Source organism: Pichia membranifaciens, assembly GCF_001661235.1.
Source record: "Pichia membranifaciens NRRL Y-2026 unplaced genomic scaffold PICMEscaffold_5, whole genome shotgun sequence".
NCBI lineage: Eukaryota > Fungi > Ascomycota > Pichiomycetes > Pichiales > Pichiaceae > Pichia > Pichia membranifaciens.
In genome coordinates, this window is record NW_017566986.1 from 1,313,849 (window position 1) to 1,329,680 (window position 15,832).

The window sequence follows — 15,832 nt, forward strand, 5'->3', positions numbered from 1 at the left end:
AGGTAAAGCAATGTTAAGTTGATTTGATCGATTTTTTTCTCTTCATTCATTATAATGGTTTCATGGAAAAAAATATGAGATTACGTAAGTTCGAGGAACGTTTTGTATTTTTTTCGATTTTAATTTTTTTGCTAAATGAAAAATTTTTAGATACTTAAAGAATTCACCAAGTTTTGAAAGAGAGTAGAAAAGGTGATTCTTTACTGAAATTCGGTGATATAACCACAACAGCACGGAAATATGGCAAGGCGTGCAAGAAGTTTCGCCAGAGCGGAGGAGAAAAAGAATGAGGAAACAGGAATAGAGGAGTTTGGAATGGACGAAGTGGATGCATTTGCAGATGCCAGAGACAAATCATTAATGGAGAAGGCAGGACTAAACGAACAGCCCTATGATGCTAATAATTCCGAAGATGAAGAGGCAGTTGAAGGTGTAATGGATATTGACTCTGATGCCGAAGTGGAAAAGTATAAAAAGAAGTTTCAAGGACCAATTGACGAGTCAGATGAAGAGTATTTTCGTGCTGAGGACGACAGTGGAGCCGAAGGTGAAGATGCAGAGGGAAGAGAGAGATGGGGAGGCGATTACTATGGTGCAGATGAGGCCGAGGATGAAGAGGATGAAAAGCTGTTAGAAGAAGAGGCCCTCAGGTTACAGAAAAAGCACATGGAAGAGCTTAACGTGGAAGATTTCATGCTTGATGAAGTAGAGGATTGGGAAAGTGAGAAGGAGAAGAAAAGAAAACAGAAGCAAGTTGGAGCAGGCGATGAAGGTGATGAGCTACTTACCGAAAATGACGATAAGTTTGCGGAAATGCTAAAGAAGGGAGACAAACAGAGTCGAACAGAAATGATCAATAAAAAATACCCGGAATACCTGCCGTTAGTGTTAGAGTTGAAGGAGCTACAGGGAGTCTACGAAAGTCTGAAAAGTAGCAAATCTGAAAGTGTCATAAAAGAGGTGCAATTCAAGGCACTCAGTCTGTATCTTGGTTCGATTGTGTCATATCTCGCTGTGTTTGCAAGCAAGCTTCAAAGTGGCGATAAGTTTGACATGAAAGACGAAGATGTGATGGTGTCTATTTTGGGCAGCAGGGAGTTGTGGAGGCAAGCAAAGGGCTTGAGAAAGGCCTCACACATCACAGTAGAAGAAGACCAAGAATATGAGGAGGATGCAGAAGACCAAGAATCCGTGGAATCTGAATTTGCAGAAGAAAGCCTATCAAACAAGAAACCAAACAAGTTTGCAAAGGAAGATCTCAGAGGGTCCGACGTGTCAGAGGAAGAAGAGGAAGAGGAAGAGGAAGAGGAAGAGGAAGAAGAAGAAGAAGAAGAAGAAGAAGAAGAAGAAGAAGAAGAAGAAGAAGCAACAGTATCCAAGCCACAGGAAAAGACACCGGATTTCACGAAGTTGCGTAGCATCAAAAAGAGCACGAGGAAAAATCTTGAAGACATGGACGACCTTGATGTCGAAGACAAGCAAGGCCGCCGCAAGACGCTCGGGTTTTATACTTCCAAGATCGACAAGCGGGATATTGGAAAGGCTGCTGTCGACGGAGACGTCGACGCAGCATACGAGGAAGAGAGCAGCAACAAAAACAAACACTACGCACAAAAACGCCGCTCCCAACCATCCCAGAGGGGCAGACGCAGACGCCATTGAGACTTTTCCGGCAGTAGACGCCGAAGTTGTATATTTATGTCGTCAGTTATATATCATTAAAGCAGTGAATGCCAACAAGATGGAAGCTGTATCGCTAGAATTACCACATGCGGAAGGCGCGCTGGCCAAGTTTTTCTTATTTTCAGTTTCTCTCTTTTTTTCCTCTGCATGAAAAATTTTCAGAGGTTCTGATGTTTTTTACTCCTGGTCTTGAAAGCCAGAGGTAGACACAAAGAGGTTGTGAAGTCACACAGCAAAGAGCAGACCCCAGATTAGAAACAATGTCAAGCAACACAGAAATAGAGAGAAAGCCGGTGACGGTGGATAAGCCTGTTGCGGTGGAATATGATTTGGGACTTTTATGTGTCAACGATCCACAACCCTTAGAACATACGAAATTGACAGATGCAACAAAGAGAGAAGCGTACTTGAAGGAGACGACACGTGACAATGTGCAGCTTTTAGTGAATCAGATATTGTCTTTACCGCTACAGAAAAAAGACAGCATCACGCTGGTGGAGTTGCCAGGACCAATCTTTAAACTACCAAGAGAGAAGTCAATTCCTAAGCCAAGAGAGCCTACCAGATGGGAGAAATTTGCGTCCAAAAAGGGTATTCAGAAGAAGGGCAAGCAAGCCAAACTTGTGTATGACGAGGATACCAAGGAATGGGTCAACAAGTGGGGTTACAAGGGCGCAAACAAAAAGGTCGATAACCAATGGCTTGTCGAGGCCGAAGGCGGAGACGCTCCCGGTGCAGAAAACAGCGAGGCTGCTCTTCTAGATCCAAGAAAGCTCCAGAGAGACGAAAGAAAGAAGCTTCTTCAGAAAAACCTTCTCCAGCAGAAGAGAAACAGAGAACAAAAATCATCATAATGTGTATCATACAGTTATAAAGGTAAAATAGACTTTTTTACGTAAGCGTTTCAAATTTTTGTACGGCGATTTCAGTTGCATTTTGTAGAAAGAGAGGCTTCAAAACGATGGATGATCCAGCAACAGAGTAGACCACAGAATAAAAGTATACTTCGTCAGCCATGGACAGCACTTATACTCCCCTGATAGACTCTCTCATCCGCATAGGCGAGGGAAAAGTGCGATCGAGTCGGATAGTGAAACAGCTGGAATCGTTTCTGAACATCACGTTTGAAAAGTCTGTCAAGCACGACTTGAAAAGGCTGTCTGATAGTCGTATTGAACAGTACCACAAGAATTCCAAAAGGCAGGAGGAACTGCGCATGCTTGCGACTGCAAAGCGGTCCGAGTCAATGCACTTTTTGGTGGGAAATAAGCTGAAGACTAAAGCATGGTTGGAACTTTTGTACACACAAAACCTTGGCGTTGGCACGCAAGAGTCGATTCCAACGGCTGACGAAATACCCGTATTACCTGGAACCAAAGTTGAGGACGATGCCTCTTTTGACATTGCAGCGATGGCGACTCTCTATAGGAACAACATCACGCTGCTTTACAGGCTCGATCATGATCTTAACCCCTACTTTGTTGCACCCCAGAAAGACTTATTCAGAGCACGACGCCAGCTCGAAGCACGACGCAAAAAATCCCGTATGAAACATTCAACCTTTGAAAACTCCATCCAAACTACACAGTTATCTGCCTCTCAACACTTGTACACCTGGTCCGCAAACATTCAGAAGTTATTGAAAATAGAGCATCCGCTATCAATGAACGAAGTTATCTATTTGGTATTCCGTTATGCTAGGGAGAAAAAATTATACAGCCAATCTCTTTTCCATTCTAACGACCTGACCTCCTTTCTTTCTTCCCACGGGGAACCTCTCGATTCAAAAACGCTATTTCAAAGAGTGATCTCTAACAAACTACAGAGAGTCGGGTACATTACACAGAATGGAACACGCTACACTAGTTCCGACGGCTCTGCAGACTGTCACATCCCCACAGACGCCTACAACATACCGGAAGTGTTGCTTCAAAGGCATTTTGCAGCTGTATGTGCTCTGACAGACGTCCAGTCTTCCTTCCCGACTCTCTTCAAGTCCAATGCAAGCAGATCATCCCATCGCTGATGTAAGCGCTATATATATTTTTCATTATGTACTGTATGTATTTATACCTGTCAACAAAGGTACCATATACCTTCATTGCTGTTCGGTGCAAAAGGGTGCCAGAAACTTTGTCAAAAGCACTGAAACGTTTGTGTTACATAGGTGCCATGGAATACATAGGAACAGCGTTTGAGGACTATGCACTCAATGAGTTCATTAAAATTCAACTCCTTTTTGATCAGTCGTTTACTTATGTGAAAGTATCTCAGTTGAAGGAAATTCCAGCATCTCCTGCTATTGTCAATCAGAGCAAATCAATGTTCCATAAAAGTAGTTCATTAACAAAGAATCTTGCTGAGCACATCAACGAGATTTCCAACTTCAACCAAATCCCGCTAGATTCTGAATTCAAGAAGAATATAGTGAGGTTTTACTCACTGCATAAAGCTAACTTCAAATCATTTACTCCGGATGTTATTGTTTCGAGTTTCCAGACTTTTTTGAAAACACAAAAACATTTTGATGAAAAGAATCCTTTGTACTATATTCAGTCAGTAGAGCTGGTTGATCTGATGTTGGTCTGCAAATCTTCGAGCAGTGAAAATTCCCAGCTCATAGGTATACGTAATGACTTGTTGAACTGTTCATTTTTACAACTCCCTACCATCACAGATCAGAAATTCAAAAAGGCAATATGCACCTCGTTTGAAATTGATGATAATATTCTTGAAAGTAAAATTATTGAATTGCAAGCATCATTATCTAAGGAACAAGTAGTAAAGTTTTTCAACTCGGGACAAGTTCTTTCAAACTTTTACAAAGAATCCGATTTTGAAAACCCACAATATTACAGCAGCTGGTTGCTGAAATCTCAAAACTTGGAAAGCGATATGAAAACGCTATTTACAGAACCTTTTTCCTCGGGTAAAAGTGTTCCTGGTTCAATCCTACCCAATCAACTAGATGACGTTGTGCAGCTTTTGATTGCCATTTCGTTGAACTCTTCTGCTCATTTTTTTCAAGGCTTGATCAAATGCATGCAGCTTTGGCAAATAAACCCGTTCGACATCCAATTCAAATTTATTCACACAGCCGCTTTTGTAAATAACTCTACTGGGAAACAAAATAACATTATAAATCCCGAATTGGTCGAAAAAGCTTTCAATCTATCATATTTAGCAATGCCTTTTCAAATTCAGTTTCTTGAATGGCCTCTAGAGGAGAAAAAAAACTTTCTGAGATTAAGCATGAAAATCTATGACGAATCCATAGAGTCCATCAAACCGTTTTTTGGAATGTTTTTCCAGGATCAGGCTAGCTTTACCACCGTGTTGTCTTTCTTAAAACTTTTAAAGCTTAACTTGAAAAATGTAAAACAAGAGATAAAAAATCACTTAGTGGCAGTTATAGATAAAAGGCTGCAACAACATCGTTCGAAATGCTCCTTGAGTACCTCGGGAGGGGTGAAATTAGAATCGCTGGTTAAATATTTGACGTCTGTTTCTAGAGATATTAATTTGCTATACAACTGGAAGTTCAATAACAAAGATCTCAATTTGTCTTTCCAGGTATTTGAAATTGGTTCCAAAATTCTAATGAGTCCCACACTCGAACTGATAAAAAATTACATAAGTGATATAAAGTCGACCAACTTTAATCTAATCACAAACAAAGACACCAAGGTCAACTTTGGTACATTTATTGATTTAGTCAATAATTTAAAATCTAAGACAAATTTCAAGTACGACTTTCAAAACGAAATTTATCCTGATTTCTACAAAGTAGTTCAATCTTGGAGCACTGAAATGATAAACAAAACAAAAGTGATAATTGCAAACGATACTTTAGTTAGACTTGATGGTTGCTCATATTCGGCGAGTGTCCAAAACTTAATCTTACTTTTTGAAGGTTACATCAAATTACTAGAGAGCTTCAAATGGAGTGATGAATATCAATCATCCGAATTGAATATTTTGTTGTATAGAAATATCATCAACTCTGTCAAATATTATCATAATGCAATGAGCAAGAAACTGTCAGAATTGACGAAAATAAATGATATGGAAGACGACAGGAACGTTGATAGCTTAGTTTGCTTGAACAATATTTTCAACATAATGGAGTTTTTAGAGAAGAGAGAGAAAAATCCAAATGTTCTTAAGGTGTCTCAATATCTAATAGCAAATGGTTCCAACAAAAAACTCGCCAAATTACCGAATAAATACATTTCCGTCAACATAAAGAATGCTGAGAACATTGAGGATATGCGGGGAAAGCCATTGAGTCTTAAGGTTAGATTATCTGGATTGATAAGCGCTGAAACTAGAGCAATTGTAAAAGATTACAATCCTGATTGGATCGAAGAATTTAATGTTATTGTGCCAGGAAACACTAGTTCTGCTAACAATAGGGGTAACCTTAGAATTGAATTGATTGATGTGGATTCCAGCTCCACGTATAAGGCGGTCGACTACAGAGTCAATCTCAACTCTGAAAATTTGTTTAAGAATCAAACTGAGAAGATCCTTCTGAAACCCAAAAGCGGTTCGCTCAACATAAGTGTAAATGCAGAGTTTGAAAAGAACGACCCACTATTTTACATTATTCATTGCAAAAACGAGATTGAGAACTCGATAAAGCGTTCCATCAACTCTTTGATCGAAAAGTATTTGGTTGACTTCAAAAATATTTTCACTCTCCCCTACCTTACTCAGAGCTTAATCGATAACCCAATCAGATCGGAGAATAACTATATGAAATTACAGGATCCAGTCATAGATACGTTGATAGGAAATTTTAGGGTCAAAATCATACCTCAAATTTACAACAATATCGAAACCAAGCTATTCGACAGAATGATTGTTGAATTTTGGATGAAGATAATCAGCATCGCTGAAAATCTCCTACTACCTCGAATCTCCATCATAAACTATCGCATAAATTCCAAGCTCAACCGAAAAAGTGCAAACGCTTCTTCGACACCCTCCAGTCCTCTGGTGGATAATGGAAATCGTCACTCAAGCTCCCATCATTCTTCTTCACACTCAATCCACGAGACCACGAGGGAAGAATTAATTCGTGTGGTGGAATGGTGCTATAAGTTCAGGTCAATGCTCGATCTCCCAGATATGATCCTACAAGACGACTCCTTGAACAAGCCATTTGAGGAGTTCAACCAGATCAAACAGCTTTTCCACCTCTCCATTAAAGAGTTGCGAGCAAACTATTATCAAGACTGGAATTATCTCAACCGCAACATGCTGAACAAATTGAGCAAGGGGGTCAAGTACGAGCGTAGCCAATGGGGACAGGTGTCAAGAAACAAAGAGCTACTCCTGAGAATCCTACTTGCCAAGGGCGAACTCAAGTTTGTGAAAACCTCTCTAGAAATGGAGCAGCGTTTCGAAAAGACGGTCAAGACGGAAATTGAGGTTATTTATCTTCAACAGTTTTTATAAGCGGAGACGATCGGCTGTTTCCGTTCAACCTCGATTTGTGCGTAATTTGTGTCCAACTTATGTAAAGTTAACCTCCCATAGCACTCTCCGGTGTTTGTATATTCGTTCCGCATAGTAGAACCAACGACTGGGCGCCCCGAAGCAAAAAGCAACTCAAGCCAAACATCCCCCATGGAGAGTTATAGGAGAAGGAAGAAGTCTGAAATCATCCCAACATTGCCAGACGACGACTCCCAAGACATCATCACCACCATGCCCTCGTTATCAATGGAGGACAAGGGAAAATCCTTGCCGCCTCTACCAGGAGCTGCAAAGATCAGAAATGGAATGAGCCATGCTGATAGTGTCATAGAAATGAATTCAACAGCGAGCAAATCGTCAATCAGTCTGAATACCCCCATCAAATCCACACCAGTAGTATCCACAACCCCTACGAACGTCAATTCTTTGGACAACTTCAGCTCGAGGAAAAGAAGTTCCGAAGAGTCAAGTGCTCGAAGTAGTGGAGTCGAGCTTGGAAGTAATCTTGATTTGAACGAAGGGGGTTCCGAGAAGGAAAATGTCAGTTTCTTTGGCAGTATAGAGGAGGGAGCCAGTTCCGAAAACGCTGTGATGAGTTCTATAAACAAAAACATTGCAGATTATGGTGATCTGAGAACACAGCAGATAGCGGAAGATTTGGAGTTGAGCTCTTCGATGCCAGAAAGCTCTTCTGCATTGAGGTTAGGAGAAATGGAAAATGTTGATGGGGCTGGAAGTGAACTTGGTGACGGCATTAAATTTGAAAACGAAAATGGTACACAAATGTTGTCATACAGACGCTCCCGTGGGAAAGGCAAAAGTAAGTTGAACGTTGAAACAGATCTAGGATCTCAGAATAACAGCTCTTCAATGTTTCATTCCAAGAGTAAGTCCTTGAGTACGCCTATTATAGCAAGCGGTTCGAAAAATGATCAATCACCTTCACAATTAGCTTCCACGCCGGTTCCCGGCAACGGTCTGACGCCAGTAGTGGCCACCACACCTAAGATAGAGGTGGATTATAATCTTTATGTGGATGAGAAGTATTTGGACACACAATACAGGTATGCGTCAGATCGGAGAGATCTTGAGTTTCACCAGTTATTTACTAATGTTCCCAAGGACGACAGATTACTAGACGATTTTAGTTGTGCATTGAGCAGGGAAATACTTTTGCAGGGGCGAATTTACATTTCTGAGCACTACTTGTGTTTCAACTCAAGCTTGCTAGGCTGGGTCACGACTATGGTGATATCATTAGATGAGATTCAAAAGTTTGAGAGACGGTCCACTGTCGGATTATTTCCAAACGGTATCATTATAGAAACCAAAGAGGCTAGGCACACATTTGCAAGTTTCATAACACGAGATCAAACTTTAAACTTCATTGAAACTATTTGGTCCAAGTCTATTAGTCTCAGCAAGAAAAATAACGAAAAATCTAGGGATTTTGAGTCGGTGGAATCGAAAACTTCATTCGAAAATATGCACGATAAGAGTGTTAAACCTTTGTCTGAAAGTGACTTGTACACTATAGATGGCGATTCCTCGAGTGATAACTATAACAATACAGGAAAGACTGGAAACACTGATAGAAGTACAGACGACGATGAATACGAATCGTCAGTTGCCAGTGTAAACGATTTTGATGTTGCCAACGGCATAAACAATAACAACATGACAAAAGCTGAAAGTTTGGCCAGAAAAAAAGTGAAAGGCAACAAAAAACGTCCGTTCCCAGGTCCAAGAAGACATTTGCCTTCCAAACATGAATTCGATCAGGAAAAGATGAAAGGAACGATTGTTTTAGATAAAGAACTTGACTTACCTTTAGGCCTATTGTATGATATCTTTTTTGGAAAAGACATCACGTTTCACAAGAATATGATGGTGATGAATGATGGTTTGAATTTTACTGACTATTCTGGTTTTGAAAAACAGGGTAGTGAAAGATCATTCGAGTATGATAAAAAACTGAACTACCCAATCGGTCCAAGCTCAACTCGTGTTTACTGTACTGAGCGCCTTGAACACTTGGACTTTGACGACTATATTGAGATTCTGAATATATCTAAAACTCCCAATGTTCCGTCCGGCTCTGCCTTTGATTGCAGAACCAGATACATAGTGTCTTGGGGGGAGGAAAACCGGACCAGACTTGTAATTAGTTTCAGTTTAAATTGGACAGGAAGCTCATGGTTCAAAAGTATAATTGAGAGCTCCGCTCTCAGTGGACAGCAAAAGGCAGCCGACGATGTTGATAAGGAGCTTTTGAAACTAATTCCATCAAAAATCATTGAGTTCGGTCTCAATGAACCAGTTGAAGAAACAGATGCCGAGAACGAAATTAATGAGAATAAAGTAACGAAACTTTTGGATAATGAGACGTCTGGGAAAGCCAGTGTGGAGAATATCGAAACTGTCGGGTCAGGTACCAGTGGCAAAACATCTATTTCACCCGACACAGTTTTCCCACGCACAGAAGTGATAAAAACTCCATTTGGAGAGTGTCCAGTATCATATGTATTCACGATACTGATGCTTATTTCTATCTTTGTGTTGGTTATGACCTTGAAAATTTCGACTGACAATGACAAAATTAAAATTGAGTTACAGAAACAAGGCATATTGCTCAAGAGAATAAGCGATCAGCTCAAAGATTTCAAAAACTTGGAGAGAGCTTTAGGTTAAGAAAGGTTTTTATCTGTGAAGTAGTAACTATAAGCATTTGTAACGATTAAGTATATATATATATATATATATATATATATACATGCGCATCGAGTAGTATATCCTTTTTATATACAAGTGCCACCCTATTAGGCAAAATAAGATAACTAAAGCGAGAAAGATAAATGGTATATGAGCGGAAGGGTAATGAAAGGACAAATCCTTGGAGATTTGATGGAAAACTGTTAAAAATGAGCCTAAAATTGCATAACATTTAGGCCAAACATCCGTTCACAAAATTTGTTTGTTTGCTCTCCAAAATTTCCATATTATCAATAGTAAACACCATTATATGTTCATTTGGAGCGTCAAGCTCAAATACAAAAACTCCAGTAAGTATCCTTCCTACTGTTCTATTTTGGTTATTTGCGTTATCGGAGTCACCGGTTGATTGGCTTATGTTTTTTAAGGGATCTAGGGTTTTAGCTAGCCCCTCTATTGTTTTCTTGGCTTCTAACAACGAAATAGTTTGTAACGGATTAGGCGATTTTAGCAGCTTGGTCCAATCAAAATGGTCGAGGCTGTATGAACCCCACTTAGCGTCGGTTGTCTGTGCATCTTGTAAATGCTCACACCCCGAATAACATGTTCTCCATTTTACCTTTACTTTTGTTGTATATTTTGAAGTATCTTGGCGTGGTGCTGAGTTTTCAGATAATGATTCGTTCTCAAGATGATTAGAATCAATAGACAGGTTGATCAATTCGTCGGACGACATTGAGTTTGTAGGTTCTATGATTTTTATGTCGGAGATATGAATTTTTGAATCGGGATTCAAGTAAAACATTAGTAAAATTTTTTGAATTGCCTTCAATGTACTTGAATATAGAAGGTAACCTCTGAAAGTGGGGAGGTTAGGAAACTGATGAGGTAAAACTTTCAAAATAATTTTGTCGGATACAAAATCTGGAGGTAGTAAATCTGTTAGCATGTTAGGAATTTTAAACTGCAACATCTGGATGATTGTACCCAAATTTGCCTTTCTCTCTAGACGATTTTTATTTATCTCAGGGGCACGGTTTTCAGAAGAGCCTTCTCCATCATTGCCACCTCCTTCTTTCAAAATATTGTCCTTGGCAGAGTTATGCATAAAAATGCACTCGGATAATGGAACGGTCTTTTTATAAAGTCCTCTTGAATGTCGAACTTCGGGATAAAACGACGCAACGGAACTTTTTAAATGTAAAGTATCGCATAAACGTCTAGTTGTTCCAGTGCAGACTGTCTTTCCCTTTAACTCCAACGAAGTGACCGGTGTTCCGATAACCAGAGGGATGACTGTTCTACTCGGCCTTGAAAGCACCAGTTCGGGAACATGACTGCGTCCAATTGTTAGCGCCCCTTTTATCCTACCCATATGCGTGGTTATGGAAAATGTATCTTTTCGAAAGGAAAGCAATTAATCTCAGGAGGCTGAATACACAACGTGCTAAGAAGTTAGGAGAAAGGTATTAGTAAATAGATGTTAAGAAACTGTGAAGTGCTAGGAAAAATTACTTAGCGAGGAAGCCTCGGACCGGTCATGTCGCATTTTAACGGATTTACTACTGCTTCAAGAGTTCGTTTAAGATAACAAATATAAATTGGAGTAGTCAACTGCATTTAAAAATCAGTGTAGCTTTTCTATCATTGCCAGTAGACACACAAATAAAATAAGAACCAGGAGGCCTGGCCGATTCGCTGCTTCAACTAGTTAATCGGTCTCTTCACCTTTAATGACCATTAAAGATATAATCGAGTCTGCAACTTGTGCAGCAACTAGTGATGTGATTTCTGCAGTATCAAATGGAGGAGAAACTTCTACGACGTCACCTCCGACAACGTTCAAACCTTCTAAACCGTCAAGAACTGAAAGAAGTTCTCTGGAGGACCATCCACCAGGCTCAACAGTACCTGTAGCAGGAGTGAAGGCTGGATCCATGGAATCGACATCAACTGTAATATAAACTGGATCGGTGTTGCTGCCAATTCTTTCCTTGATTCTGTTAATAACACCGTCAATGCCGATTTTGTCGATATCTCTTGCCAATACTCTGTCAAAACCGCAATCATTGTCGTGTTGAACATCCCTTGGACCTGGATATGGGCCTCTAATAGCAGCGTGTATGGAATTGTCATTTAAATAACCTTGTTCATGTGCATAGTGCAAGTAGGTACCATGGTTTAAGGATTGATAGTCTGTGACGTTACCGCCGAAGTAGTAGGGGTCCCACGTGTCCAAGTGAGAATCAAAGTGGATAACTGTGATCTTACCGTACTTCTCATAGGCTGCCTTGATTGCAGGTAGCGTAATGGTATGGTCACCGCCAAGAGTGAACACCTTTGGGAACTTAGAAGGGTTTGCCTTAGTTGTGGTGTGCTTACCAATAGCTCTTTCTGCTCTATAAATTTGGTCTAGAGCAATTCTATTGTCAAGAGGGGTCACCGGGGGGTCACCACAATCCACAATCTTGGCCCATTTTTTGTATGGGTTGAAATTCCGTCTGTAAACAGAGTACGCTGGGGCTAATCTTCTGGCACCCAATCTGATACCACTTGGTCCAAATCTAGCACCTGGTCTATAAGAGACACCAGAGTCAAAAGGTGCACCTACAATGGCAATATCAAAGGTCTCTTCTTCAAACAAGTCTGGATTATAACAGTTGGCGTAAGGAAGGTGTGCAAAAGTGTCAATGCCACCAAACTCACCACCTCTGTATAAAACCGAAGTGCCATTGATATCTCTCAAGTCATCTGGGTCCGGAACCTGATACTCATCCTGCAGAACTAATTGTCTGAACTCGTCATCAAGTGCTACCGGTGTTTTTTTGTTTGTCATAACAGACACGTCTACGTCCTTTGTGGGGGTTAGCAGTGTGCCGAACATGTGGTCAAGCAAAGATTTGTGGCCACCATGAACCTGGGTGTGCAAATGCTTATTTTCCTTTTCAGGGGGGTAAACCATGCTATTAGCTTTTTCTTCCAGCTCGATAGTTAATTCAAATAAGTTCACGTTTGGAACAGTCATTGCTTGAGCAGCAATTGCCGACAAGATTCCAATGGCTAGGGAAAATGATAGTTGCATAATTATTCGGAAGATGTTCTGTGTTGTAGAAGATCGATGAGAATAGAGGACTCAAAGCTAGTATTAATTACTCATTTTATTTCATTGGAATAGTTCTACTTTTGTGGAGAAGTTGAGCATTTTTATACCTCAATTCAATGATCATCTAGCCAGATAACTGAGCTCATCAGAGCAACTCCAACTTTGCGCTCAAAAGCTCCCATTGGGGTAAATGAGGAACACTACGTAAACTACAAATTAGAACAAATTCCTGCGCAATTCGAGATACGGCAAAATCTGTTTAAGTTTATCATTTTTCCGAGTAATTGCAGAATCTAGGCTTCTGGTTCTTCTAGTTTTATGACATTTGCTGAGCTGTATGTCATCGGCCCCTGGTATTGTTAACTCAAAGTGCAACGGAAAGTTGCTTCGCAAATGAAAGATGCCTCGGAAACATGTATGCGTGAAGGACGAGCAATTCCGCGGAAACTTTTCAAGCATGTTTTCTTATCAGTTAACCGACTCGAAAACTGTAAACAATAGGCATTCGCAAAAGCGTAAAGCAAAACCATTTTTCAAGAAATCAACTTTGGGCAGGCCGGGGTACGCAATTAAAAGTCCGAAAGGAATTAAAGATAAGTCCTAAAAAGTAAAGTGCCTAAGCTGGGATAATTTCCTTTAGAAAATTTCGGCATTCTTTTCTCATCAGCCGTTTTCCGTTATCTCGCAACTTTCCGAGGATTTCACCCAGACTAGTTCCACTCAACTACTAGATACACTCAAGTCTAAATCACGCCTTCTGAGATTTTTTATATATAGTTCACTCATCCTACTAGGCAGAAAAGCACAAATTTTGTAAATTTCATTGCATTCAGGAAAAAGCCCTACTTTCAAGGAGGAGTATACAAATTACTAACTGCTATGACTCTTGCAGACAAACTAAGATGGCTTGAAGTGCCACACCCAGAAAAAAAAGTCCTCACGGTATTAAAGAATCCAGATTTAGAGCCTATGCCAGAGGATAGACGTCTTTGGGGATTTTGGGCTTATTTCGGTTATTGGTCAGTGCCTAACGTTTCAATCTTCACCTATTCGATTGGTTCATCACTATTAGTTCTTGGATTGAATATCCAGCAAACAATGGGCGCTGTTACTATTGGCAACATTCTAATCATTACCTATACAACGCTTAATTCAACGCCTGGTTCAAAGTTTAAAATTGGGTTCACCATGTGCCAGAGAATGATTTTTGGCATTTTTGGTTCTTACCTAGGAATCCTTATTAGAATACTGTTATCCATTGTGTACTACGCTTCCATGTCCTGGCTAGGGGCGTTGGGGGTTGTTGTCATGCTCTCTTCTTGGAGCAAAAGCTACATGAACATGGAAAATACCTTTCCAGAAGGACTTAACATGACCAAAAGAGACTTTACTGCATTTTTTTGCTTCAATGTGATTGAGTTTTTCTTCTTTTTCATAAAACCAGAAAAAATGGGGCCTTTAGTCAATGGGTCGTGCTTCATCACATTGGTAGCTATGCTTGGTGTTTTTGGTTACGAGTTGCACAAGTGTTATGTGCTAACAGGTGGACCGGGATCGATGTGGTATGAGCCCGTCTCGCTCCCTAAATCGGAAATTGGATGGGCATGGTTGGAGGCAGTGACCGTGTTCTATGGTGCAGTTTCGCCTAATTGTACCAACATGAGTGACTACTCTCGTTTTTCCAAGAACTCAAAGCAGATGTACCTTGGTATAATTTTATCTATTGCCATGACCGGCACATTGATTCCAATCATGGGAATGGTCACTGCATCAAATACTCTGGAAAACTATGGAACAGCCATGTGGCTTCCAACAGACGTGTGTTTGCAATGGATGGCAGACGATTATTCTGCAGGAACAAGGGCAGCTGCTTTCTTTTGTGGATTGGCATTTGCCTCTTCACAACTTACTTTCAATGTGCTAGCCAATGGGTTTGCCGGTGGCATGGATTTATCAGGAATCTTCCCACGATACATCAACATTTTTAGAGGGGCGGTGATAACCGCCCTTATCTCGTGGGCATGTCAGCCATGGAACTTTTATAACACTGCGTCAGTATTCAACAGCGTTATGGCATCCTTTGGTGTTGTCATGTCACCTATCATGGGGATCATTATATCAGACTTCCACTTGGTCAGAAAGCGGAGGATTAGAGTCAGTCACTTGTATTCTTTAGACAAAAGCAAAGACTTTTGGTACTCTTTTGGTTTCAATTGGAGGGCATATTTATGTTTTTTTGCAGCCATGGTTCCTGGACTACCAGGATTAGCGGCCGTGGTGAATCCAAGTATTTCTCTCCCTATTGGGCTTATCCACTACTTCGACAACAGCACGGTCTTCTCCTTCTTCTGTCCACTTATTTTATATTACGTCATTTGCCGTTTTTTCCCCGTGCAAGGTGCAGGTGAAACCGATGAGATTGACTACTTTGACGTGTTCACTGATAAAGAGTTACAAGAACTTTCCATGCGGCCCTATGAGGAGGGCTGTGAGTTTGAGGGTATGCTTCCTCTTGATCGGATGCATACAGGCAGCGACGCCAGTGATTTCATTGAAGGCATCGATGGCACTGATGCCGCTGGTTCAGAGAATGACAAGGACTGCGAAAAGGTGTCCTACATTTTTCAGCAAAAAAGGTGATCCCCTCCCCCCTTCTATTTCCGCCGTTTACCATTTACTTTTGATACCTTAAGTGTTTTTACTTTTCCGCTTTTCGTTTTTTCAATCTTTGTATCAAACATTTAAAATATATCCCTTTTGCGTGCCTCTGTCTGTCTTATCTCCATCGGGTAATCCACTTACATGCATTTCAAATCTGCCGTTACGGGACGTAAAAAGCAGAGTTTCGGT

General features: G+C 40.6%; 8 protein-coding genes across 8 annotated transcripts; 6 read left to right on the forward strand and 2 right to left on the reverse strand.

The window, feature by feature from the left end:
• Positions 1-192: 192 nt before the first annotated feature.
• On the forward strand, positions 193-1,832 carry PICMEDRAFT_17932 (hypothetical protein). Its single transcript, XM_019161810.1, has one exon. The coding sequence runs from the start codon at positions 241-243 to the stop codon at positions 1,660-1,662; it is 1,422 nt and encodes a 473-aa protein (XP_019016576.1). The 5' UTR covers positions 193-240; the 3' UTR covers positions 1,663-1,832.
• A 33-nt stretch (positions 1,833-1,865) lies between these two features.
• On the forward strand, positions 1,866-2,635 carry PICMEDRAFT_17933 (hypothetical protein). The gene has a single exon (XM_019161811.1). It carries the CDS (start codon positions 1,944-1,946, stop codon positions 2,535-2,537), a length of 594 nt encoding a protein of 197 aa, XP_019016577.1. The 5' UTR covers positions 1,866-1,943; the 3' UTR covers positions 2,538-2,635.
• A 35-nt stretch (positions 2,636-2,670) lies between these two features.
• Positions 2,671-3,809, forward strand: PICMEDRAFT_17934 (hypothetical protein). Its single transcript, XM_019161812.1, has one exon. The coding sequence runs from the start codon at positions 2,699-2,701 to the stop codon at positions 3,707-3,709; it is 1,011 nt and encodes a 336-aa protein (XP_019016578.1). The 5' UTR covers positions 2,671-2,698; the 3' UTR covers positions 3,710-3,809.
• Positions 3,810-3,855: 46 nt separating this feature from the next.
• On the forward strand, positions 3,856-7,146 carry PICMEDRAFT_74225 (hypothetical protein; the record flags this gene model as incomplete). Its single annotated transcript, XM_019164713.1, has 1 exon — positions 3,856-7,146. One exon carries the CDS (start codon positions 3,856-3,858, stop codon positions 7,144-7,146), a length of 3,291 nt encoding a protein of 1,096 aa, XP_019016579.1.
• Positions 7,147-7,317: 171 nt separating this feature from the next.
• PICMEDRAFT_74226 (hypothetical protein) lies at positions 7,318-9,858 on the forward strand (the record flags this gene model as incomplete). The annotated part of the gene is made up of 1 exon (XM_019164714.1): positions 7,318-9,858. One exon carries the CDS (start codon positions 7,318-7,320, stop codon positions 9,856-9,858), a length of 2,541 nt encoding a protein of 846 aa, XP_019016580.1.
• Positions 9,859-9,873: 15 nt separating this feature from the next.
• Positions 9,874-11,313, reverse strand: PICMEDRAFT_17936 (hypothetical protein). The gene has a single exon (XM_019161813.1). It carries the CDS (start codon positions 11,252-11,254, stop codon positions 10,112-10,114), a length of 1,143 nt encoding a protein of 380 aa, XP_019016581.1. The 5' UTR covers positions 11,255-11,313; the 3' UTR covers positions 9,874-10,111.
• A 277-nt stretch (positions 11,314-11,590) lies between these two features.
• On the reverse strand, positions 11,591-12,763 carry PICMEDRAFT_60207 (hypothetical protein; the record flags this gene model as incomplete). Its single annotated transcript, XM_019163416.1, has 1 exon — positions 11,591-12,763. One exon carries the CDS (start codon positions 12,761-12,763, stop codon positions 11,591-11,593), a length of 1,173 nt encoding a protein of 390 aa, XP_019016582.1.
• Positions 12,764-13,542: 779 nt separating this feature from the next.
• PICMEDRAFT_17938 (hypothetical protein) lies at positions 13,543-15,773 on the forward strand. The gene has a single exon (XM_019161815.1). It carries the CDS (start codon positions 13,862-13,864, stop codon positions 15,620-15,622), a length of 1,761 nt encoding a protein of 586 aa, XP_019016583.1. The 5' UTR covers positions 13,543-13,861; the 3' UTR covers positions 15,623-15,773.
• Positions 15,774-15,832: the final 59 nt, after the last annotated feature.

Coding starts and splice junctions, on each gene's coding strand:
- PICMEDRAFT_17932 (XM_019161810.1), top strand. CDS start 241: ATGGCAAGGCGTGCAAGAAGTTTCGCCAGAGCGGAGGAGAAAAAGAAT.
- PICMEDRAFT_17933 (XM_019161811.1), top strand. CDS start 1,944: ATGTCAAGCAACACAGAAATAGAGAGAAAGCCGGTGACGGTGGATAAG.
- PICMEDRAFT_17934 (XM_019161812.1), top strand. CDS start 2,699: ATGGACAGCACTTATACTCCCCTGATAGACTCTCTCATCCGCATAGGC.
- PICMEDRAFT_17936 (XM_019161813.1), bottom strand. CDS start 11,254: ATGGGTAGGATAAAAGGGGCGCTAACAATTGGACGCAGTCATGTTCCC.
- PICMEDRAFT_17938 (XM_019161815.1), top strand. CDS start 13,862: ATGACTCTTGCAGACAAACTAAGATGGCTTGAAGTGCCACACCCAGAA.